The following is a 26,228-nucleotide window of genomic DNA, read 5'->3' as shown; positions in this document are numbered from 1 at the left end:
GAATATAAAAATGTAATAGAAAGTAAGAGAATAGAATAAAATTGAATATAAAATAAAGGAATAGAAAATAAAAGACTAGAATAAAATTGAATAGAAAATAAAAGAATAGAATAAAATTTAATATAAAATAAAGGAATATAAAATAAAGGAATAGAATAAAATTGAATATAAAAAAGTAATAGAAAGTAAGAGAATAGAATAAATTTGAATAGAAAATAAAAGAATAGAAAATAAAAGAATAGAATAGAAAATAAGGGAATATCTTAGAAAATACAATAGAGTAAAATTAAATTGAAAGAATATAACTGTCTTCTGAAAATTGAATAGAATAAATTAGAATTTTCCAAATTTGATTGAAATGAATTAAATTGGACCGAATTTGGAAAATTAGAATCAAATGTGAAAACGAATAAATGAAACTAAACGAATTCTGAAAACAAATTTAATCAAAATGATTTAAATATGGAATTGAAACAAAAACAATGTTTTTGTTGTGCACGTCTAACGCCAACTACATAGACATCACACTATCACAGTGCAGTGAAGAAAAGTACAAGCTGCATTTTCAGGCTCAGAATTGCGCATGAATCCATGTGAATGAAATACACAGCACTGCACTGCGCACATCAATGCGCAGTTTCTGGTGTGATCGGACCCTCGGTGTCAGCGTGAACTGCATGTGATTTCTCAAACACCATAGAGACGGGTGGTCCTCCATCTGCACAGAGCGTCTGAAACGGATCGTCAGGATAGAGGTAGGGTAGGACCCCGCCCCGTGCTTGTCATTCAGCGTGCGGCCAGCAGAGGGCGCTGGTTGGATGTGGCGGACGGGGCGCTAGTTGGGAGGATGTTCTATACTCGGGCTTGTTTCAACTTACTGGTGGAGGCGTTGAGGCGGGAGCGCTCCAGTGTTCGTCCGGCTCGGGCAGCCGCCACCGTCATCCCCTCCGCCATGAGCAGCGGGCCCACCACCGTCATCCAGGTCACCAACCTGTCCGCCGCCGTCACCAGCGACCAGATGCGGACCCTCTTCTCCTTCCTGGGGGACGTGGAGGAGCTGAGACTCTACCCACCCGAGTGAGTGCGCCCACCGCCCTCTATGGGGGGGAGGGGAGCTCTGTGGATCAGGGATGGAGTGTGCTGTGTATAGGGGGGTGGGGAGCACTGTGCTGTGTATAGGGGGGTGGGGAGCACTGTGCTGTGTATAGGGGGGTGGGGAGCACTGTGCTGTGTATAGGGGGGTGGGGAGCACTGTGCTGTGTATAGGGGGGTGGGGAGCACTGTGCTGTGTATAGGGGGGTGGGGAGCACTGTGCTGTGTGTAGGGGGGTGGGGAGCACTGTGCTGTGTGTAGGGGGGTGGGGAGCACTGTACTGTGCTGTGTGTAGGGGGGTGGGGAGCACTGTGCTGTGTGTAGGGGGGTGGGGAGCACTGTGCTGTGTGTAGGGGGGTGGGGAGCACTGTACTGTGTGTAGGGGGGTGGGGAGCACTGTACTGTGTGTAGGGGGGTGGGGAGCACTGTACTGTGTGTAGGGGGGTGGGGAGCACTGTACTGTGTGTAGGGGGGTGGGGAGCACTGTACTGTGTGTAGGGGGGTGGGGAGCACTGTACTGTGTGTAGGGGGGTGGGGAGCACTGTACTGTGTGTAGGGGGGTGGGGAGCACTGTACTGTGTGTAGGGGGGTGGGGAGCACTGTACTGTGTGTAGGGGGGTGGGGAGCACTGTACTGTGCTGTGTGTAGGGGGGTGGGGAGCACTGTACTGTGCTGTGTGTAGGGGGGTGGGGAGCACTGTACTGTGCTGTGTGTAGGGGGGTGGGGAGCACTGTACTGTGCTGTGTGTAGGGGGGTGGGGAGCACTGTACTGTGCTGTGTGTAGGGGGGTGGGGAGCACTGTACTGTGTGTAGGGGGGTGGGGAGCACTGTACTGTGTGTAGGGGGGTGGGGAGCACTGTGCTGTGTGTAGGGGGGTGGGGAGCACTGTGCTGTGTGTAGGGGGGTGGGGAGCACTGTGCTGTGTGTAGGGGGGTGGGGAGCACTGTGCTGTGTGTAGGGGGGTGGGGAGCACTGTGCTGTGTGTAGGGGGGTGGGGAGCACTGTGCTGTGTGTAGGGGGGTGGGGAGCACTGTGCTGTGTGTAGGGGGGTGGGGAGCACTGTGCTGTGTGTAGGGGGGTGGGGAGCACTGTACTGTGTGTAGGGGTGGGGAGCACTGTACTGTGCTGTGTGTAGGGGGGTGGAGAGCACTGTACTGTGCTGTGTGTAGGGGGGTGGGGAGCACTGTACTGTGTGTAGGGGTGGGGAGCACTGTACTGTGCTGTGTGTAGGGGGGTGGGGAGCACTGTACTGTGCTGTGTGTAGGGGGGTGGGGAGCACTGTACTGTGCGTAGGGGTGGGGAGCACTGTGCTGTGTATAGCAGTGGGGGGTGGGGAGCACTGTGCTGTGTATAGCGGGGTGGGGTGGGGAGCTCTGTGTATCAGGGATGGAGTATTGGGAGGGGGAGCACTGTGTACATCAATGACAGAGCAATGGGGGGGGGGGGTTGTTTTCATGGTGTATATATCTGTGATGATGATTGGGGGGGTCATCTTTGTGTAGATCATGTATGGAGTAGTTGGGATGTACATCACTGTGTACATGAGAGGTGGATCAGTGGGGGTGCAGTGCTGTGTACATCAGTGGTGGGTATTGGGATGGCCTAGTGCAGTGATGGCAAACCTGATGTTTTGGAACTACATTTCCCATGATGCTCCTGCACTCTACAGTGTAGTGGGGGCATCATGGGAAATGTAGTTCCAAAACATCGGGGTGCCATGTTTCGCCATCACTGGCCTAGTGGGTTATTGGTGGAGAGGTGCACAGTGCTGTCTCGATCCCTACGGTCCCTTTCACACGAATGGACCAATCAGGTCTGCCTGTCAGTTATTCAGGCCCTCCAGGCCCCTCTATGGAGCAGCGGGGTGTCAATGGATATGTGTCAGTCGATAGCTACTGACATCCAATCCTGTCCACTAAAAACAGGACAGATGGTGATCTGTTCTCCTTCCATCGATCGGATGGCAGTCGGGTGTAAATAGACATATGTATCCGTTGACAACCAACTGCACATAGAGCAGAGTGGACTGTGTCCGGTCTGCATCAGCAGAGCAGGCCAGCCATCCGCCTGCACAGTGGGGGATCCCCTGATGAACAGGCGGACTTCCAGCAGAGCCCGCCCCATGTGTAAGGCCCCTTGCACACAGAGTGGTCTCCGCCTGCTTAGCAGGGGATCTGTCCGGTGACCCCCCCCCCCCCCCCCCCCCCCCCCCCCCCCCACTGTGCAGGCAGATGCAGAGTGGACACAGCCAACTTGTCCTCTATGGGCAGCTGCATGTGAATGGATCACCTGTTCGTTTACATACGACGGCCATTCGATCCAGTTTACCAGACGGATGGGGAATGGATGCCCAAATGTCTGTTTTGATCGGGTGTCAATGGACACATGTCTGTGCCAATGCATAGAGGGCAATGGATGATCCGATTTGGGTCCACCTGGAAAACTGACAGGAAGACCCGATCAGTCCACCTATGTGAAAGGGTCCGTAGATGACTTGATTTTCTTTCCTTCCACCTTGGGCTGCAGGAAAGAAAATCGCTTGATTACCCCATCAACATATTCAGTCCCTCCCACAGCACTCTTGTATTCAGGGGAGGTGGGGTGCAGGGAGACTTTCTGGCCAGAAGAATACAATGATTACTGCTAGCGGCTATAGCCGTCAGCAGTAATTGTAGGTTGAAGAATCTGATAGGCTGGTTGTACCCAACTTGGATATGATCAGCCTGTCCATACATGGATTGAAATTTGGCCAGTTCCTGCTGAAATTTCGATCCATGTATGGGCAGCATAAGTGCTGAGAGCAAGATGTGCTGAGTGTATAGGTAATGGAAATAGTGAGTACATCAGTGGTGAGACCCCAGGATGGTGTACAGCGGGGCTCCACAAACCCCAGGTTGACGCGGCGCAAAGAAGTTTCGCCCTGGCACCTGGGCTGCCCCCCAAATACTCCCCACGTGCCCTCCCAGCTATGTATCCCGGGCTATGCTTGCCCATCTGCGGGGCCGGGCCTGGCATTGCAGTTGCTGCCGGGTAGAGAGGAGAGCAGACACATGTCTGCTGTCCTCCCCTTCTAGTCGTTGACTCGGACATGACGTCACTTCTGGGAAAGAATGTAATGCAGCGCGTTTTGCATTACATTCAGTAAAGCATATGTTAATGGGGACAAAGGCTTCTTCCCCACAACCCTGGGCAGGGGGCTTATCAAAATCTGAAAGCCCCTTTAACAAGAGGGCCCCCAGATCCTGCCCCCTCTCCCATGGTAATGAGTATGGTACCCCCACTCATTCACAAGAAAAAGAGTAATGTATATAAAGACAGGAGCCACTTTTTGGCAAGTCCTTTATTAGAAAAAATTGTACCCCGGTGTAGATCCATTGGCAATCATGATGAATGCCGACCTGCATTAACAAGAAAAAGAGGTCCACATATGGCGCTGGCTCCTACCGTTTGACAGTTCCACTTGGTAGCGGCTACTAAATAAATTAAGGGGCGGGGCCATGGGGTGACCCCCTCCCCCTTGTGATGTCATCAATCCAGCATGGGGGTGGTGGTGAGTGAGTGGTCCCTGCTGCTGGCAATAATCGCATTTAAAGCGGGGGTCCACCCACACCGCCAAAAAAAAAGAAAAAATTAAAAGCCGGCAGCTACAAATACTGCAGCTGCTGTCTTTTAATACATGGCCACTTACCTGTCCCAGGGTCCAGCGATGTCGGCAGGCGACGCCAAGAACCCGCTCGGTTCTCGGCAGCTGCCGCCGCCATCCTAGGTGAGGGAGTCAGGAAGTGAAGCGTTGCGGCTTCACTTCCTGGTTCCCTACTGCGCATGCGCGAGTCGCGCTGCGCATCGTAACTGGTCCCCGCTATATCCTGGGAGCTGTGTGTTTCCTAGGAGACAGCGCGGACTGACAGGAAGAGGCATAGACTCCCATGGGAGTCTATTCCGGAAGTGGGTGCAAATACCTGTCTTAGACAGGTATCTGCACCCCCCTCCCCCCTGAAAGGTGCCAAATGTGACACCGGAGGGGGGGAGGGTTCCGAAAAGCGGAATTTCCATTTTTGTGTGGAACTCCGCTTTAAAAATCTGGCATGCTGGGGAATTCAGAGCAGTCCAAATCTTCAAGAACACGCCCTTCCAATAGACTAAAGGTTTGGTCTGCTCTGCACTAACATGTATTAAGCATAGTAATGTGCACTAGGCTCTGCCTGGTTTGGGACTCTAATGCCGCGTACGCACGATCGGATTTTCCAATGGGGAAAATGTTGGATGTGAGCTTGTTGTCGGAAAGTCCGACCGTGTGTATGCTCCATCGGACATTTGCTGTCGGATTTTCCGCCCACAAATGTTTGATAGCAGGTTCTCAAATTTTCCACCAACAAAACTTTGTTGTCGGAATTTCCGATCGTGTGTACGCAAGTCCGATGCACAAAAGCTCATGCATGGTCGGAATCAAGCAGAAGGAGCACTGGCTATCGAACTTCCTTTTTCTCAGCTCGTCGTACGTGTTGTACGTTCCCACGTTTGTAATTGTTGGCCAACATTTGTGTGACCGTGTGTATTCAAACAAAAAATCAGCGGTTTTGTTGGCAGAAAGTCCGATCGTGTGTACAGGGCATAATGCAAGTGAAACTCCATTCACTTCAATGAAGAGGCTTGTTTTTTTTTTTGAATGGGCTGCAAAATGCAGGCTTTGTGGTTGAGTATGGGAGCAGAATATATAATGGAGAATGGACAGTGTTACCTACCCTCTGTTATAAATTGCTCCCTTTGTGACTTATTTCAGCCATACACTGCTGGCATTTGAGCTGTGGGTGGCCCAGCAGGCATTCATCTAAACACACTTTGTTCTGAAAATTAAGGAAAAAGGAAAATTCTCGGCCAAACAGTGACTACAGCCAATCGACAGAACCCATAACATGTATGGCTAGCTTTAGTTTTTTACCTTATTGCATTTTTCATACATACACATACTAGGGGCAATTCGGACAAGATCAAATTAACCTACCAGCATGTCTTAGGAGTGTGGGAGGAAACCAGAGGACCTGGAGGAAACCCACGCGAACATGTAAACTCCAAGCAGGTAGTGTCTTGGTTGGGATTTCCAGCGACCCTTTTGCTGCTAGGCAGAAGTGCTATCCACTACACCACTGTGCTACCCAATGCTGAATGTACAATGTATAGCACTGTGTAAATTGACAGCGCTTATATAAGTACCTTAAAGTGGTTGTAAAGTCAGGATGATAAAACACTGCCATCCCCTCTGTTTTATTAAGAGCTACAGCACTATGTGTCCATTTTTTTTAAAATTTAAATTCTAATTGTAAATACATTATCTCACAGCAATAACTTGTTGTCAGTGACATTCCTGTCACCAGATCTTCCTGATGTAAAGAATGCAGAGAGAGGGGCTGAGATAACCCTCTGACATCAGCTGGCCAGCAGAGGAATGTCATGTGACTGTTGTGTGAAAAGGAATTTATGATTAGAATTTTAAAAGAAGGGACACCTAGTAGTTAAGTTCTTGATAAAACAGAGGGGATGCAAGTTATTTTTCTAAGGTATTTCAAGGGACAGGGAAGGGGGGGGGGGGGGGGCTGGAGGAGATCGCTCTCACACACAGGCATTGGAACTGACAGGCAAGGAGAAGGGGGGAGAGTAGAGAACAGACAGAGGCAATATCCTGGATCAGGAGCCCTGATTATCGTGGTCAGCAGAGACAGGGGGACACAGAAACAGGCAGGATCAGCCAGCTTTTTCACATCATACAAAGGGACAAATGACCTGGCACAAGCACTGTGCTATTTGAAATGCTTTAAAGGAAAAGTGTATATAGTACATTTTAACTTTTTGGGGGGGGGGTTTACAAACGCTTCAGCCGGTTCCCGACCAGCTAATGCAGATATACTGTGGCAGAATTGTTCCCTTGGGCAAAATCCCGTAGGGGTATGTCCATCCCGTTAGCGGCCACCAGAGGGCGCACAGCGGGGGACCCGATGCGCAATCGCGTGCACGAGCGCCAGCACCGGGATTTGTGTGTGAACACACAAATCCCTGTGCTGTCAGGGAAGAGGAGCCATATCGTTTGTTCCTACTAAGTAGGAAAAACGGTGTGTCTCCTCTCCTAGTCAATCCTATCCCCATACAGTTAAAACACACCAAGGGGACACGCAGTTAACCCCTTGATTGCCCCTTAGTGTTAACCCCTTCCCTGCTAGTGACATTTATACAGTAGTAAGGTCATTTTTATAACAGTGATCGCTGTATAAATGTCAATGGTCCCAAAAAAGTGTCAAGTCTCAGATCTGTCTGTAGACACTATAACTTTTGCGCAAACTAATCAATATACACTTATTGTGATTTTTTTTTTTTTTTTTACCAAAAATATGTAGAAGAGTATATATTGGCCTTAACTGATGAATAATTTTTTTTTTTTTTTTTTTTTTTTTAATTTGGAGATATTTATTATAGCAAAAAGTAAAAAAATATATATATAACATGTTCTCTGCCGATCATCTCTACACACAGAGACGTTGTGATTGTCTTACACAGAAACGGCGAGTTTATGAAGCTGCAATCCCAGAGCTTCACTGGCGATCTGTGTTAGAATTCACACTCCCCGATTCACCAGCTCAGAGGTGGAGAATCGGGGAGTGAAATGAGAATCCCGGAGGAAGGAGGAAGATTTTTGACTTCCTCCTCCCTCGATTAGACCCCCAAGACCATCACCATGTCTTTCTGCCATGTCTCTGTGTGTGTGTACAGTATCTCACAAAAGTGAGTACCCCCCTCACATTTTTGTAAATATTTTATTATATCGTTTCTGCTACAGTGTAAAGTAGTGAGTGTACAGCTTGTATAGTGTAAATTTGCTGTCCCCTCAAAATATGTCAACACACAGCCGTTAATGTCTAAAGCACTGGCAACAAAAGTGAGTACACCCCTAAGTGAGAATGTTCTAATTGGGCCAAAGTGTCAGTATTATGTGATGCTACCATTATTTTCCAGCAATGCCTTTAAAGAGGGAGTCCACCTAAAAAAAATAATTATTATAAGCCAGCACCTACAAATATTACAGCTGCTGACTTTTAATAAACGGACACTTACCTGTCCAGGAGTCCAGCGATGTTGGCAGCCGAAACTGAGCAATAGCTCGGCTCTCGGCTGCTGCCGTCGCCATTCTCGGTGAGGGAATAAGGAAGTGAAGCGTTCGGCTTTTTTCACTTCCCGGTTCCCTACTGCGCATGCGCGAGTTACGCTGCGTGTCCTAAGTGGTCCCCGCTATCTCCTGGGGCCTGTGTGTTTCCCAGGAGACAGCGGGGGGGGGGGGGGTGCTGTGGGAGGGGGCGTGACCCCCGCGGGAGTCTATTCCCGGAAGTGGGTGCACTGCAGATACCTGTCTAATACAGGTATCTGCACCCCCCTCCCCCCTGAAAGGTGCCAATTGTGGCACCGGAGTGGGGGAGGAATCAGATGAGCGAAAGTTCCACTTTTGGGTGGAACTCCGCTTTAAACCTCTTGGGCACGGAGTTCACCAGAACATCACAAGTTGCCACTACAGTCCTCTTCCACTCCTCCATGACGACATCATGGAGCTGATGGATGTTGGAGACCTTGCGCTCCTCCACCTTCTTTTGAGGATGCCCCACAGATCCTCAATAGGGTTTAGGTCTGGAGACATGCTTGGCCAGTCCATCACTTTACCCTCAGCTTCTTTAGCAAGGCAGTGGTCGTCTTGGAAGTGTTTGGGGTCGTTATCATGTTGGAATACTGCCCTGTGGCCCAGTCTCCGAAGGGAAGGGATCAGGTTCTGCTTCATTATGTCACAGTACATGTTGGCATTCATGGTTCCCTCAATGAACTGTAGCTCCCCAGTGCCGTCAGCACTCATGCATCTCCAGACCATGACACTCCCACCACCATGCTTGACTGTAGGCAAAGCAAACTTGTCTTTGTACTCCTCATCTGGTCGCCGCGACAGTAACTTGACACAATCTGAACCAAATAAGTTTATCTTGGTCTCATCAGACCACAGGACATGGTTCCAGTAATCCATGTCCTTAGTCTGCTCGTCTTCAACAAACTGTATCATCTTTAAAAGAGGCTTCTTCTGGGACGACAGCCATGCAGACCAATTTGATGCAGTGTGCGGCGTATGGTCTGAGCACTGACAGGCCGACCCTCCACCCCTTCAACCTCTGCAGCAATGCTGGCAGCACTCATATGTCTATTTCACAAAGGCAACCTCTGGATATGATGCTGAGCATATGCACTCAACTCCTTTGGTCGACCATAACGAGGCCTGTTCTGAGTGGAACCTGTCTTGATTAAACCGCTGTATGGTTTTGGCCACCGTGCTGCAGCTCAGTTTCAGGATCTTGGCAATCTTATAGTCTAGGCCAGGCATGTCCAAAGTCCGGCCCGCGTTCCTGTTTTGAGCAGCCCGCCTGGTTATTTGGACATATATCTTTTGTGGCCCCAACGATCTCCAAGCGCCGCGGCTACAAAAGATATATATTCTGGCTGCCTTGGAGGGGGAGGGGGGGGGGGGCGGGCGGGGCGAGTTTCCGGTTTATACGGCAGCCTCTGTAATAGGAAGTCCCGTCTCCTGCACTGCCATTGGATGACTGTTCTGTCCATCATAGGAGGCGGGACTTTGTATTAAAGAGGCTGCAGAGAAAGCAGGAGTTTTTCCTGGATATAATCTTTTGACACTCGTCCCGCCCCCTCCCTGTTCCCTCCAAGGCTGATGGATAGGCATCAATCAGGCTGCATTCCTGGCAATGGTAGGCACTGCATTCCTGGCAATGTTGGGTGCTGCACGATGGCAATTGTGGGGCTGCAGATGGGCACTGACCCTTATTTTGCTTCACAGTTCTTTATTTAAAATTTAAGTTTTTTTTCTGAAACTTTGCTCTTAAAGTGAAGGTGCATGTTATACGCCAATAAATACAGTATGTCCAAATAACACGCCCGAGCTCATCTCTTTACTCACACACAGCTGCAAGAGAATTCTTGTTGGACTGTGTATTAGTGCTCGAATGAACACACTTAGACCAAATTTTATTGGCTCAAAGAATGTCAGGCAAAATGGTCAGCCCTCACGCATGTTCACTTCATCAAATCTGGCCCTCTTTGAAAAAAGTTTGGACACCCATGGTCTAGGCCATCTTTTTGTAGAGAAACCATTCTTTTTTTCAGATCCTCAGTGTTCTTTGCCATGAGGTTCCATGTTGAACCAGTGACCAGTATGAGGGAGTGAGAGCGATAACACCAAATTTAACGCATCTGCTGCCCATTCACACCCTAGACCCTGTTACGCTAACAAGTCACATGACATTGGGGAGGGAAAATGGCTAATTGGGCCCAATTTGGAAATTTTTACTTAGGGGTGTACTCACTTTTGTTGCCAGCGGTTTAGACATTAATGGCTGTGTAACGACAAGGGGGAAGGGGAAATTGGGACTTTAAATGAAATTGCGCCTGGTAAGGTCGCGTATTTCCATCCCTATGACTATGCTAAAAGAACCCACAAGCTTAGAGCGATTGAGTAAAAGGAAAAAAGGTTGGGACTTTAAATGAAGCCAATGGTTTGCAAACCGACACATGAGCGGTGGGTCAATACACTTTATTAAAAGTAAAATACAAACATGGGTATCCAACAATGTATGGTTAACACTGGGTAAAATATCATAAGATGCATAATAACACTGATACCGTAAACCAGCATAATAGTTACTAACATCAATTGTTACATCAGATAAGATAGATAATAACAATGGTACAAACAACATTGCTGAGTAAAAACAAAGGACCACCAGTGTCAGGGTGGGTAAACAATTAGTAATGGGGTAAAGTCTGCCTGATTTCTGGCATCGAAATCCTGTTAAAAACAATAACGTGTATATACTCAAAAAGTCGATAGAAGGGACTGGTAGCTCGACGCGTTTCATGGTTCACGACCACTCATCAGGAGCGGACACGTCATGTTGCTGAAATTTAAGAATATAAGGATAGGTAAACCGTTGGAGTGGGTACAGGAGGGCAGATAATCCCCCAGAAAATAAAGAGTACTCACTAAAAGCATAGGTAGGTAGTGAAAGGCCGGAAATGGCAAGCCGTCCAAAAACACTGCAACTGGGAGCTGAGGGGGCACCCCCGCCGCGGCGACAAACACAGGCACCCCCAGAGGAGACACAGGACCACGAGGCACCCTAAGGAAAAGGGCGGCAGGTGAACCAAAGTGAAAAGATTAGCTGGGTGCAGATTAAGGGGGAGGAGAGAAAACGTGAGGGAAGTGAAAGTGGGGGGTAGGGGGAAAGAAAAGGTGACAGTGAAGATGGGGTGACCAGAAAGATTCCCAATCTTTTTTCCTTTTACTCACTCGCTCTAACTTTGTGGGTTCTTTTAGCATTAATGGTTGTGTGTTGAGTTATTTTGAGGGGACAGCAAAATTACACTGTTATACAAGCTGTACACTCACTACTTTACATTGTAGCAAAGTGTCATTTCTTCAGTGTTGTCACATGAAAAGATATGAAATATTTACAAAAAGTGGAGGGGTGTACTCACTTTTGTGAGACACTGTATATATAATGTATGTGTGTGTGTATATGTATATGTGTATATATATATATATATATATATATATACATAGAATGGAGCAGTGAAAAATTTTGCACTATACTGTATATACTATTAGAGATTGAATCTGGTAAATATCATCACACTCAGAGATCACATTTTTTATTTAATGAAAAATACTGTTTTGCAGATTTTCAGACAGAACTGTAATATATTATGTATGACAGACTCCTTTGTCATAGGCAGATGGCTTGATAAAAGTTACCTGCTCTTGCTGTCACTTATGCTGGCCATACAAAAACCATGTCTTCCTTCAAAACAAATTTCATTTTAAGAAAGTTTTTTTTCGGTTTTCTAATCGTTATTGGGGTCAAATTGACGTTGGTTTTCAACCACAGTGATGGGAAAATTCGAAGGAGCAGAATAGAAAACTACTTGGTCATAGGAATTTTCAGACAGTGTATGTGGTTTTCGTTCAGAAATTACATTCATTTTAAAACAATGTTAAAAGCAAGAGAAATTTTCAAACGACACACTTTCATTCAGCGAATGTACAAAGATTTTTCGTATGAATATTCTCGTCCCGAAATCGATACGTGTGTGGCAAAAAGCATTAGGCTCGGTTCACACCTATGCAGTTTGCTTTTGATCTGTTTCTGCACTGCTTTTTGCTGTGCGTTTTTGTACATGTGATTTTGCTGTGATTTGCATTTTGCATTTTTTTTATGCTTTGTTTTGGCCAATATGTTGTTGGGAAGATTATAAAACAGATCAGACACTTTTGCCACTATTTTGGGACCATTGACATTTATACAGCGATCAGTGCTATAAATATGCACTGATTATGTATAAATGTCACTGGCAGGGAAGGAGTTGACACTGGGGGCAATCAAGGGGTTAAATGTGTTACCTAGGGAGTGATTCTAACTGAGGGGATGGGACTGACTGGGGGAGGAGACCGATCGGTGTTCCTATATGCTATGAACACACGATCAGTCTCCTCTCCCCTGACAGGACCTGGATCTGTGTGTTTACACACACAGATCCGTGTTGCTGCTCTGTCACGAGCGATCGCCGGGCACACACATCGGCTCCTTGGTGACGCGGCGGGCATGCGCCCCCTATACCGCCGGGAAGCCGAGGATGTCGTAGGACGTCCGCCCAGGATGCGAGATCCCATTTGCAGACAACATGACTATGGGTGGGTATTGAAGTGGTTAAAGTGTTCTTTTTTTTTAAAATTATTTTATTTTATTTTTTTGTTATACTTACCTGCTCTGTGTAGTGGTTTTGCACAGAGCAGCATTGATTCTTCTCTTCTGGGATCCCCCACCGACACTTCTGGCTCCTCCTGTCTTGAGAGTGTCCCTAAAGCAAGCTGAAAAAGCATAATACTGAGTGCCCCTATAGCAGGGGTAGGCAACCTGGAGCCCTCCAGCTCTTGTGCAACTACATTTCCCATGATGCATTTCAAGGCTGGCAATTACAATTACTCCCAGAGGCATGATGGGACTTGTAGTTCTGCAACAGCTAGAGGGCCCCAGATTGCCTACCCCTGCCCTATAGCAAGGTAAAAAAAAAACTTTTGCCTTTAGAAGCACTCACTTTCTGCCCAGGACTGCATGTCCCATGAGGCATTGCTCCTCACATATTCACAAGTTCTCAGGCATTAACTGAAATGTATGGACGGCGTACTGAGCTCTGTGTGCTGCATTGTATTTCCTGATATGTAAACAAATAATGCATTCTGCATGCAGGCCAACTAATCGGTTGGACGATTAATTGATTATGAAAATAGTTGACAGCTATTTTCATAATTGATTGCTGATTAATTGATTAGTTGTTTCGGCCTAGTTTTAGCCCTAATTTGTTCCTGGGTAAGTGCCATACTAGCTGATTATATTTTGATGCACTTTTGAAATGTTTGTTTGATAAAGGATCCGCTGTAGTGTTAATTCTTACATCCCTTTATTTTACAGCAATGCACCGCTTGCTTTTTCCTCCAAAGTATGTTACATTAAGTATCGTGAGCCATCAAGCGTCGGTGTGGCCCAGCATCTAACAAACACAGTATTTATTGACAGAGCTCTCATAGTAGTACCCTGTGCTGAAGGTTAGTATTAATGATCCTTTCTGTGCCTTTAATAGAATTATGTTTTTGTGCTGTTAATATATTGGTAGCATCTTTTTTTATGTGCAGTTTCTTGGTTAGCCGGACCTTTAGTTTTCCTCTATGAAATATTCTGTGTAGTGGCTGTATATGTTTTCTCGAAACAATTCCTGCATGGAGGTTCTCACATTAGGTACAGTCGGAACACTTCTCCATCCAACAGTAATGCTGGCCACACAAAGATTTTATTTTAGATTTTTTTAGATAAATAACCCTTACTAAGGACTGTCTACTGCTAGGGTCTTCCTGAATGGATATAATTTGGGGAGGACCTTGTATTACATTGTTGTTGTTTATTATATATTATATTATATATTCTCAGGGCTTGACAAACCCCAGGTGCCAGGTCTCATTGGCGACTAGAATTAGCGGCCTCGTGCCTGGGCTACAATGCAGCAGGTGTCTTTTCCCCATGCGGCAACTCACCTCGCTGGTGCACGAATGAAGATGCCGCGCCAGCCGGTAATTGAGAATGCGGCCTGCTGGAGCGAGATGCTTACATTGGCTGGGGAACTGGCGTCCTCTTCTGGTGACCGGGGCTGCGACAAGCAGTCATTGATGGCGGTGAGGGCTTCCCCTGCCTGCTCTCACTGCCTGTCCACTTCTGACATCTCCTTGTGCCTAGAGTGAGAGGTTGAAAGTGTTACAGGCTTGACCTGGTACCCTTTCCTTAACGGTGAGTGGACAGGGAGTGTGGGGCAGCTGGTTGGAATGACCTCAGTTCCATTTACACCCCCACAAAGATGGAAACAGTTTTTAATAATTCCATTTATTTATTTTTCTTTAAAATACATTTTTCATTTTCTTCAGTTTTGCACTCTCTCCCTGTCATGCCACAGCCAAAGGCCCCTTTCACAAAGGCTGTCCGATCAGGTCTGCCTGTCAGTTTTTCAGGCAGACCTGATTGGAACCTCCAGTCTCCTCTGTGGACACCCACCATCATCCAATCCGTCAAAACAGACGGATGGTGGTCCTATTTTCCATTCGTCTGGCACATCGGATGGGAACCTAAAGGCGGTCCGTTTCCATACGACTGCCCTATAGAGTAGAGAGGGACTGTGTTCGCTTTGTATAGCGGAGCGGACACGGACCTGTCATCCGCCTGCTCGGCAGAGAACAGCGGAGAGTTCCCCCGCTGAGCAAGCGGATTCCACTTAGCGGAGGTGCCCATGTGAAAGGGGCCTAAGCTGGCATGAGTCACTGGATCTCCTATCGCTCCCACCTTGCTGCACTGTCCTTCCCTAGTGAACTGCTGCCCATCAGGCCTAGTACACACAGGCCAAATGCCGGGCGACATTGGCCCTTGTGTATGGCAGCTGGTCCAACAGAAGCTGGCCGTTCAACCGGCTTCTGTCAGCCAATGACTGAGAGCACTGACCAGAGTGTTCTGGTGGGGTGGGGCGTCCCCTTGTCAGAGCACAATAGCTCAACACTGGAGATAGCTGTACTAACACTGGGTTGTTAGTACAGTGGCTCTGACCTGAGCTGTTTTTATTTATTTTTGTGTGTGTGTACTAGATTTTAAATGCATCAGGTGACCACCGGGCTGTGATTCTGCCTTGTCTTGTGTCCTACTGGGGATGGTCCACATACCTTCCGCTGTGTTGAGTAAAGTGACGCCCCCGCTATGTATCCTGGGTTCTGCTTTCCGATCTGCGTGTCCGGCATAGCAACGCAGGGCACAGGTGAGCGTCCGCTCTCTTCCCCCATCTTGTTCCTGACCCAGAAGCGATGTGTATGATGTCACTTCTGAATGCTGTTAATAGTTTCCCCGGCCAGCATGGCCAGGAAAGAATGTAATGCAGTGCGATCTGCACTGCATTATATTCAGTGGAGCACAGAGGGAGAAATGCACGTACAAATGTCAAAGCCTACACATAAAAAAAGTCAATTGCAATACACGTTACATATCGACTCGCACAAAAACTGGCTCTTAACTTTTTTTAGCTGGCTCCTAGATTCAAAACAGATTTGTCAAGCCCTGATTTTTTTATACACACGGCAACATGGGCCCTAATAGACCAACAGCTCTGTAATAAAAATGGTCATCATATCCCCACAGTGCCTGTCAGAGTAAATATTTCTTGCAAAATGACAGTTGGAGAGCTACAAAGGTGTGGATAGAATTGTGTACGATGGGGAAATAAGTGTCAGACCCATAGACGCCAATAAAGTTTGCCTGACAAAATCTTTGTGGCCAGTATTGGAGTACCGCATAACCTGTGGTTTTCTCACCCAAATGGGTTCGGTATCTATGTCTCTGAAGAAATGCATGATGCCGATTGCTACCATTCACATTCTCACCTGCCATTGCTGTATGGAGATGAAACCAGTTCTTTCAGATACTTTTTGGTAAATTGGACTCAGTATTGTTAAAGCTGATGTCCCATGTTTCATGTCACTTTAAATAGTTTGTTTGGACCAAGCTGGTCCAAACAAACTATTTGATTCACTAAGTGCTGCAGTGTCTCTAAGCACTATACTGTATTTACTGCTTGTAACTTCAGTTGTATACAGTACACAGTGCTGGGTTCTGGCTGTGAGATAGACTTCCCGTCTCACACCCGGAACAAAACCGAGGCGGGCAACGCTCAGTCATTCATAGGCAGCTTTGTATTCTCCATGAAAAAGGCATCTTGGCAAAAATAGGTAAAAATCCAGAAACAGTCACATCAAAGAGTGGATAAAACAGGGATCAAGGCTAACTCGTTTCACAACAAATGATGCTTACTCAACGCCTTAGCTTGATCCCTGTTTTATCCACTCTTTGATGTGACTGTTTCTGGATTTTTACCTATTTTTGCCAATAAAGATGCCTTTTTCATGGAGTGTGGCAGTCCAGGATTTCCTTCCTTTTTCTACACAATTGTGCACAGCCAGCACCTGAGAGTTTGTAGTAGGGTGGGAGCACTTAATCAGGTGTGGTAGCTTTGTGAGTGGCATTTCTTTCTCAGTTTTGTATTCTGTGAATACAAAGCTTCCTCTGATTAGCCGAGTCTGAGAGCGTGAAATCATCACGCCCCCCCCCACTCAGCCAGTTAGAGGAAGCTTTGTATTCATTCACAGTGCTGCTCAGCCAGACTCTGTTTTTGTTCCGGGTGTGAGATGGGAAGTCTGTCTCAGCCAGAACCCAGCACTGTGTACTGTATACAGTTGAAGTTACAAGCAGTAAATACAGTGCTTAGAGACACTGCAGCACTTGGGGAAGCACATAGTTTGGTCTAAAGCTTGGTCCAAACAAACTACTGTATAGTGACTTAAAACATGGACATCAGCTTTACGGCTACTTTCACACTGAAGGAGTTTTTCAGGTGTTTTAGCGCTAAAAATAGCGCTTGAAAACCGTCTCCCTTGCCACCCCAGTGTGAAAGCCCGAGTGCTTTCACATTGGGGCGGTGCTGCAAGCAGCATCTTTAGGGAGTTTTGGGAGCTCTGTATACAGCGCTTCTAAACCACCCCTGCACATTAGAATGCATGAGCAGCGCTTCTGAAGCACCGCAACGCGGGCGGTTTCAACCCTTTCTTTAAAGGCGCCCCCCCGCTAGCGGCCGGAAAACTGCTAAAACAATGTTAAAGTGCCGCTAAAATTACGCAGCGTGGCTACAGTGTGAAAGTAGCCTAAATGCTTACAGATGAAATTCTAGGATGAGTGATTGTGAAATATGTATCTCTTTTGTTGTAGTGTATTAATCTGTGACAGTTTAGGTTGCCTGTATTTCATTTCTCACTGCTAGATTTGGCTTTATAAATTAATTTTGTTGCTAGCTTGCTTCTAATGTTAGCATGTGCAGTGCAGTCCTACAACACCTTAACAAGTTCCTGCCATGTTAGACCTTACTGGCTGAAAACTGTTGTGACCGGCTATATCCATATCTGATCATTACAGAGAGTAAGGCTGGCCATAGATGGTTTGACTCTCGGACGGTTCAGCGGGAACTAGCCGAGATACTAACTGTGTGTGGGCATGCTGAATGTACCAAGTTAATCGATTTAACTTGGGTACAACTAGCCCGCTGGATTCCCTTGTGATTATCGCTAGCGGTTGCAGCAATAATCACTGGCTTCCCCTGCCCCCTCACCGGGAGCAGATAATTGCTCAGCAGTGGGGATTCCCATGTCAGCACTGTCTATGTTGATGGGGGATTGGTGCAAATTTGTTTCCTGCAACCAAAGGTTGTAGAAAAGAAACTCGCACCATGGCCTGCCTAAGAGATAAAGCCCTAACCTTCTAAAGTTCAGTGAAAATCTAATCAAGGCTAACCTACTCCCACCCCCATGCTAAGATTATTCTAGCTACCATGTGAAAGAAAAGCTCCCTGACAATGGCTGAAAATACCTGAGCAGTGACATCACCCATAGGCTTAATTAGTGGCATTGGTTGTTGGCTGCCCTTCCTCTTCACTGAAGCCGCCACTGGGACCTGATCATGTGACCAGACTGAATCGTATTCAGAATAGGCAAGTATAAGCATTTTTTATTTCACAGGGTAGAAATAGAATAGACTTAGAATGGGGGGGGGGGGAGTAGGCTTAGCCTTAGTTAGATTTTAACTAATCTTCCACTGAAGTGCTGGTTCACACTGCTGCATGGTGCGAGATCGCATGTAATTCGCACTGCAAATCACATGTAATGTCCATGGGATACAAATTTAGCCATACAGATAGTATGGCTGAATTTGCATCGCATTTGGACCAAACTCACACAGGACCTTTTTTTTGGTCTACAGTTGAATCTGTTTGCATGGAATCGGTGTTCACACCCATGTTATCTGATTCCTGTCCGAGTTTGCAGATCACACTGCAATCTGCAAACTGATTTGGGGATGTCATTAACTTTTAACTGACACTCCCAGCAGTTTGCATAGAGCAGTGTGAACTGCCACCGGGAGACGTGATGTGGGAACCCGCAGTAGATTTGCAGGGTTCCCGCATCGCAGCAGTGTGAACCGGCCCTTAAAGGCATGATGAAAAAGGTTTGTAATGATTTGTTTGCAAATCAAGCTTGGACAAATATGGTGTCAGATCAAGGCTGATTTTGCAGCTTGTGTCTTGACAATTTTAGTGATGTTATCTTTGACCACCATTACATCACAATGAAAGGAAAAAGTGTTTGTTCTTGTCTCCTGGTTCTAACCCCCTTTTTGCTGCTGCAGAGATGCGCTGGTAAGATGCGAGTGCTTGTGAGCAATGATAGAGGTAACTAAACCACTTCTACCAGTGTAGCTCCCCAAATGACCAAAGTCCCATTTGGAGTAAAAGGGGTAAAATCTCTGTCAGAATTTTGCTTCCTGTATCACCATGAGGAACCCTTACTTCCTGTTAAGGTGAACTTAACTATGGTGTCCGTTTATGAAGCAGTGAAATCTATTCACTGCTTCATTCTCCGGCATTCACAGTGAAGATCTTTCTCCTCTGTGTGCCAGTTTATGAAGCGGTGTAGATCGTTTCACCTTTGGAGGAGTGAAGAGATCTACAAACGCTTCCAACAGTGGAGAATGGCCCCTGATACTGGAATCTCGTGAGACTTTACGAGATTACAGCACCAGAAATTCACTGAAACACAGAGATGTCAGTTTATTAAGCAATGATAAATTATCACCGCTCAATACACGGACAGACGGCATGGATTAATGTTATATACATATGTATACACACACATTATATATACATGTATATACACACACACATATTAGATATATAGATATATATATATAGATATAGATATATATATAGATACACATAAATATGACAGGGGGACATGCTTACAGTGTTGGGGGGTCTGAACGAGGCATAAGGAAGTTAAAACTCTTCCTCCTTCCCCCTCAGATCCCCCGAGATTCTCTCTTCACTCCCTGATTCACCACCTCTGAGCTGGTCAACCTGGGAGTGTGAATTCTGACTCAGATTGCCAGTGAAGCGGTGAGATCACCGCTTCATAAACTGGCCGTTACTGTGTCATTCAATGAGGATTCTCCATGTGTAGAAATAATTGGCGGGAGAACAAGTTCAAACATGTTCTCCCCCGATTATCACGGTTTCATAAACTGTTTATGGACTGTGATCAGCGGCGATCCTTGGGATCACCGCTGATCACTGCTTCATAAACGGACACCTATATCTGAGCACTGCAAACTGATTTTGTTGAGAAATCACTTTGAGGCCAGGACAAACATGCTGCTCTGCTACACAGTGTACAGAGACAGGCACTCTGTCCCTACGCCAAGTTACAGTTGGTCTTAATTACCTCCCAGTTTTATTATAAACCAACTGGAGGCAATTGGTTTTGAATTTGGTGCAGTAAAAGTGGCACTGTGAAGGACTACCTGAATCTGCCGCACGTTTCAGTAAAGCTACCGAGGCTGGCAAGCATGGCTTTTTGAATCTGGCGTAGGACCTTTTAAGTCCATAGGCATACCTTTAGAAAAGTGGCACACATTCTAGAGGGGAATTTATCAAAGCTGAAGCAACCAGAATCTGGAGAAGCTGTGTATGACCACCAATCAGCTTCTATCTTTTATTTTCAAAGTTAAATTGAACAATCTGAAGATAGAAGCTGATTGGTTTCCCATGCAGAGCTGCTCCCAGTTTTGATAAATTCCCCTCACTTTGTATTGTTGAAACAAGTTTGCTTTATTCTGCTAATAGATTTTTTTTTATGAATTGTTGTTGCTCCCAAATTGTTTTAATTTTTGCGTTTTGTTTTTAGTATTACTTTCATCTAGTGTCCGTTAAATGCCTTTTTAAAGAAGAAAAAAAAAACTGTTTTATTGTATAGTGCATCCAGAAAGTATTCACAGCGCTTCACCTTTTCTAAATTTTGTTACAGCCTTATTCCAAAATGGATTAAATTAATTATTTTCCCCAAAATTCTTCAAACAATACCACATAATGACAACGTGAACAAAGTTTGTTTGAAATTTTTGAAAATGTATTAAAAAGAAAAAATCACATGTACAGAAAGATTCACAGCCTTTGCCATGACACACAAAATTGAGCGCAGGTGCATCCTGTTTCCACTCATCATCCTTGAGATCGTACCACAACTTGATTGCAGTCCACCTGTAGTAAATTCATTTGATTGGACATGATTTGGAAAGGCACACACCTCTCTAAGGTCCCACAGTTAACAGTGCATGTCAGAGCACAAACCAAGCCATGAAGTCCAAGGAATTGTCTGTAGACCTCCGACACAGGATTGTATTGAGGCACAGATCTGGGGAAGGGTACAGAAGAATTTCTGCAGCATTGGTCCCAATGAGCACATGGGCCTCCATCATCCGAAAATGGAAGAAGTTTAGAACCACCAGAACTCTTCCTAGTGCGGGCCACCCCGGGCCAAACTGAGTGGTTGGTGTAGAAGGGCCTTAGTCAGGGAGGTGACCAAGAACCTGACGGTCCCTCTGACAAAGCTCCAGCATTTCTCTGTGGAGAGAGAAGAATATTCCAGAAGAACAACCATCTCTGCAGCACTCCACCAATCAGGCCTGTATGCTAGAGTGGCCAGACGAAAGCCACACCTCAGTAAAAGGCACATGCCCGCCTGGAGTTCACCAAAAGTCACCTGAAGGACATTCGGACCATGAGAAACAAAATTCTCTAGTTTGCTGAAACAAAGATGACCAAAGAGTTCAATGTCTGGAGGAAACCAGGCATCGTTCATCACCTGGCCAATACCATCCCTACAGTGAAGCATTGTGGTGGCAGCATCAAGGCGGCAGGAACTGGGAGACTAGTCAGGATCAAGGGAAAGATGAATGCAGCAATGTACAGAGACATCCTTGATGAAAACCTGCTCCAGAGCGCTCTGGACCTCAGACTGGGGCGAAGGTTCATCTTCCAACGTGACAATGACCTTAAGCACACAGCCAAGATAACAAAGGAGAAGTTACAGGACAACTCTGTGAATGTCCTTGAGTGGCCCAGGCAGAGCCTAGACTTGAACCTGATTAAACATCTCTGGAGAGATCTGAAAATGGCTGTGCACCGACACTCCCCATCCAACCTGATGAAGCTTGAGAGGTCCTGCAAAGAAGAATGTGAGACACTGCCCAAAAATAGGTGCGCCAAGCTTGTTGTGTCATACTCAAAAAGACTTTAAATTACAGCCTTCAAAAAGGCTGTAATTGGTGCCAAAGGTGCTTCAGCAAAGTATTGAGCAAAGGCTGTGAATACTTATGTATATGGGTTTTTTGTTTTTATTTTTTAAAAAATTTGTAAAGATTTCAGACAAACTTATTTCATGTTATTATGGTGTATTTTTGGTTGAAGAATTGTGAGGAAAATAATGAATTCAATCCATTTTGGAATAAGGCTGTAAAATTACATGTGGAAAAAGTGAAGTGCTGTGAATACTTTCTGGATGCACTGTATAAGTTAGCCATACACTGTACACATTTTAGCTGATTTTGCCAGAAATTTGAGCGGTTGGTGGCCCTGTTGGCACTACTCTGACAAAAGTCTATTTAAAAATAAGCCGGTGAAAAATGATCAGCCGAACAATGAATGCATCCTGTCCTGTCAGATGTGGTTATTGTTTTGGTATTCAGGTAGCTGCTGGTGTTTGTGTTCAGTGCCACTCATCTGTCCCTAAAGGGCTGTACACACGGGCCAAATATTGGGGAGCAGCTTTGGCTCGTGTGTACGGCAGCCAGTCCGACAGATGCTGGCCATGACCAGAAACCGTCTGCCGAACGGCATCTAATTAGCACTGTTGGTGCTGTCAGAACACAATAGCTCAGGGGGATAGATCGATGTACTAACATGGCATAGTTAGTATAGTGGCTCCTCCCAAGCAATTCAGTGTTTTTGGTTTTTTTGTTTTTGTTTTTTCTTCATTTAGCCCGATGGGTTGAACAAAAAGGAAAATATTTTGTGTATACCAGGCTTTAGGCTACATTCACAACGGCGATTAGTGAATGGGGCTGGCTGCACCTAGCCGTGAAGCAGCTTCTCATATTAGAAGGTTCGCTGCTGCAGCATGATCATTTCCTGTGGCTGAAATTAAAATAGTTAAAGCAATGCACATATCTGTATAGAATTACTGAAGTTACAAAGCCACCCCCCACAAAGGTACAGTTTTGTTCTGCAAAAGTGCTGATCACTAGCGATGAGAAATTGCTGCCTCAATTGCTGAGATAAGTGCAAGGGGACAGTAAATGCATTTTTCCAGTAAATGCATTACCTTTTGAAATGACTTGTGCTGCTCAATAGAGAAAAACAAATCCAACTAAAGGAAGTAAAGCAAAAGGGGTATTTGTAATGTGAATGCTTTATATACAGGTGTCTAAAGAAAATACATGTTTTATTAAATTTTCATTATTTATAACAGGAAAAATATTGCTTGTCCATATACACCATAGGCAAACATACTTAAAGCGGTATTAAACTTAAAAACAAATGTGTTCTATTGCAGCTTACCAATTCTTGGAGCTCATCCCATCAGTACACGAAATACATTGCCCAGAAAGCCCAAAAGGCAGTCTGTCCAGCACACGGTTGGCTATTTGTGTTCTTCCGTCTGGAGGTGACATGTTGCCAGAGAAACTGTAGTTTGTGGGGGAGAGTCCTCTCAAGGGCTTGGAAGTTTTCTCAGTCAGTCTGGATAAAGGGCATAATGTCTGCCATAGGACTCATGACCTCCACCACCCCTGCTGTCAAGTGGGCACTTTTCCGTCACCGGCCCATTTTAGAGATTTCTTCTCCAGGTCCGGAATTAAAGATATTTAGACAAGCTTGTCCTTTTCCCAAACTGAGTCAAAAGAGCTCTGTGGTGCTGGAGGAATTCATCAAATTTGGTCTTAATAATGGGACTGGGGAGCCTATCTAGGTTCACAGCTGCCCCAGAGACGCTGGTCTGTGGAACAATCCAGAGCCTCATCCAATCAGAGGGCGTTGAGTGCAGTGGTGAGAGCCCTTGTGGCTTTTTGGGATCAGGTGAAGAGTTGCCACCTACAGGTCTTGTCTGACAATGCCACTACCATGTATCTGAACAAACGGTAGCAGAAGGAGTGCATCCCCGTGTCCCTAATACCAATTGCAGAAGAAATATCCTTTGGAAGACTTTCTGAGCTTGTGAGAAGTCTCAAGAAGAATGGTTTCTCCACCCAGAGGTTTTTTTTTCTAAGATCACGCTTCATTGAGGATTTGCAGAAGTAGACCTTTTTGTGTCTCAAGAAAATGCAAAGCTATCCCTCTCTGATTCCAAGGGGTCCATTGTTGGCATTGGACGCTCTTCTAATTCCCTGGTAGTTCAGGCTATGCCATGCCTTTTTCTTCCGGTTCACTTGATTTAACATGTATTAAAGACATTCCTACAGGGGAACACAACTTTAACCTTAATCGCCCCTTACTGGCCAAAGAGGGTGAGGGTTTCCCTGCTATATACTGCCGGCCAAGCTGGATCTAGTCTCCCAGGAACCAGTGCTGCATCCTTGATTAGACACTAAAGCTAACTGCTTGATTACTGAGGAAGAGATCCTGAAATTGAAAGGTTTATCAGAGAAGATTGTGCATACTCTCCTCTGCCAGTTACAAGAGCCATATATCAGAAGATATTGAAAAAGTTTATCTACTAGTTATCCACAAATAAGTCTTCTACAGATACAGCAGCCATTTCGGATTTTTTTTTTTTTTTTTCATGAGGTGGCACTCAAGGGTCTTGCCTTGAGTACTCTTAAAGTCCAGATAGCAGCCCTAAGCGTATTTCTCCAGGTATCTTTGCAACATGATCCTATAATATCCAGGCTTTCCAAAGTATTAACCAGGAAAAGGCATAGTGGCGTCTCCATTTGAATCTCTGCTGGAAGCTTCTTTAAGACGTCTAGTCTAGTCAGTGAGATCCAGGCGTTATCCATCTGAGAACCTTTCCTGATGATCTTAGAGGATTGAGTTATTCTTAAAACTGAGCCAAGCTTTCTTTCAAAGGTCATTATTTCACAGATCTCAGGATATTGTACTCCCTTCCTTCTGTAACAGGCCCTCAAATGAGTAAAAAGTTAAAAGTATGAGGTTTTGTGTTTTTCCAGAATCATACTTACCTAGGTGGATGCAGCATCAGTCCCCCGTCGGCTCCAACACTGAGAACTGAGCGATCAAACGGTTGTTAGGGCTCCCTGGGCAGAGAGCTGGGGACTGTCAGTCATCAGCTCTCTGCTGTGCTCACTGGAACGTTGGGCTGTGGAAGGGGCAGGAGTGGCCGGCTCAGCCTCTTGGTGGCTCACTGAGAGTCTGAGCTGGGTGTCGGTCCAGGCATGTGGGCGGATCCCGACATCATTTTTGCAATCTTGCCCGAGCCTGGCCCGACTCTGTGACAGCAGGATTCACATGTCTGCAGAACAAACTGCACACCTGTGATCCACAGGAGAAGTACAGCCAAATGAGCTTTGACTGTACGTCTCCTTTAAATTTACTGGATATGCAAAAATGTTTTGATGTCCTATTTCCTGCTTACTAAGGACTTTTGAGTTTCTAATGCTCTGTTTGTACTCCATTCAGGTACTCACAATGGCCAGCAGTCCTCCAGACCTACCTTAGCCAGGTGGATTTGGGCTGCAATTTCAAAATCCTACAAGATCATGGGAGTTCATCCTCCACAATTTCTGAATGATCACTGGCTTGATTTTCTTTCTAGTCCGTATTAGACATTTGATAGGAAGGTCCTCCAAGCAGTGGTCCCCTCCTAGGAGGTGAGTATTCTCTCAAGGACTGTCATGGAAGACTTTTGGAGAAAATGCAGAGTTAGGCTTACAGTAACTCTGTTTCTAGTAGTCTTCCAGGACAGCACGATCCCGCCCTTCCTATGTGTATGTACTGACCATGTGCTGGAGAAACCACCTTTTGAACTTTCAGGGCAATGTGTTTTCTGTCCTGATGGGAGAAGCTCCCTTCTCTCAAGGGCTGTCCTGGAAGACTTCTGGAAAAAGTTACTGATAGGCCTAACTCCTTCCATCATTTTCACCTAGTGATCCAGCCAATAAGTTATTTATTTTAACTTCCTATAGCAGAACAAGCTATCCAGCAAAAGTGGCAGTTAGAGGCATGAGACAAACCATTTGCCATTTATTTAAAACCTTCATTCCAACAAGGAAAAAAAACTGCTGCTGTAACTGCTTAAATGTTCCGTGTTCTGTGCAGGAAGTGCCATTAATGTCAGTTGGGATTGCAGCTGCTGCATGGACATAGCCACTGCTATTTGACGCCTGTGAGAGTGCATGGCCCCAAGCACAGACAGTGTGCATTCAGGGCCATGCACCCACATGACTGTCAAAGTGGGAGCAATGTCTTTGCAGCTGCTGTGTCCCAATTGCCTTGAGTGGGACTACCTCACATGGGTGAAGGCTGTACTACACCAATGTGAACGAGGCCTAAAGAAAAACATAAAAAAAAATGCA

General features: G+C 45.9%; 1 protein-coding gene across 3 annotated transcripts in view; it reads left to right on the top strand.

Moving 5' to 3' along the window:
• The first annotated feature begins 814 nt into the window (after positions 1-814).
• SREK1 (splicing regulatory glutamic acid and lysine rich protein 1) overlaps positions 815-26,228 on the top strand; it is an 87,869-nt gene continuing 62,455 nt past the window's right edge. Inside the window, exons 1-2 of one of the 3 annotated variants that reach the window (XR_012243129.1) lie at positions 815-1,077; positions 13,650-13,783. Coding sequence is in view for 2 of the 3 variants with exons in the window: in XM_073623458.1 (XP_073479559.1) it covers positions 848-1,077; positions 13,650-13,783 (364 nt within the window). In the remaining variant the exon portion in view is untranslated. The remainder of the gene's footprint in view (positions 1,078-13,649; positions 13,784-26,228) is intronic. The other 2 variants (XM_073623458.1, XM_073623469.1) reach the window with 2 other exon arrangements.

Source organism: Aquarana catesbeiana, linkage group LG01, assembly GCF_042186555.1.
Source record: "Aquarana catesbeiana isolate 2022-GZ linkage group LG01, ASM4218655v1, whole genome shotgun sequence".
Classification (NCBI taxonomy): domain Eukaryota; kingdom Metazoa; phylum Chordata; class Amphibia; order Anura; family Ranidae; genus Aquarana; species Aquarana catesbeiana.
Note: the sequence above shows the minus strand (reverse complement) of the source record. Positions and strands in the feature narration are given on the sequence as shown.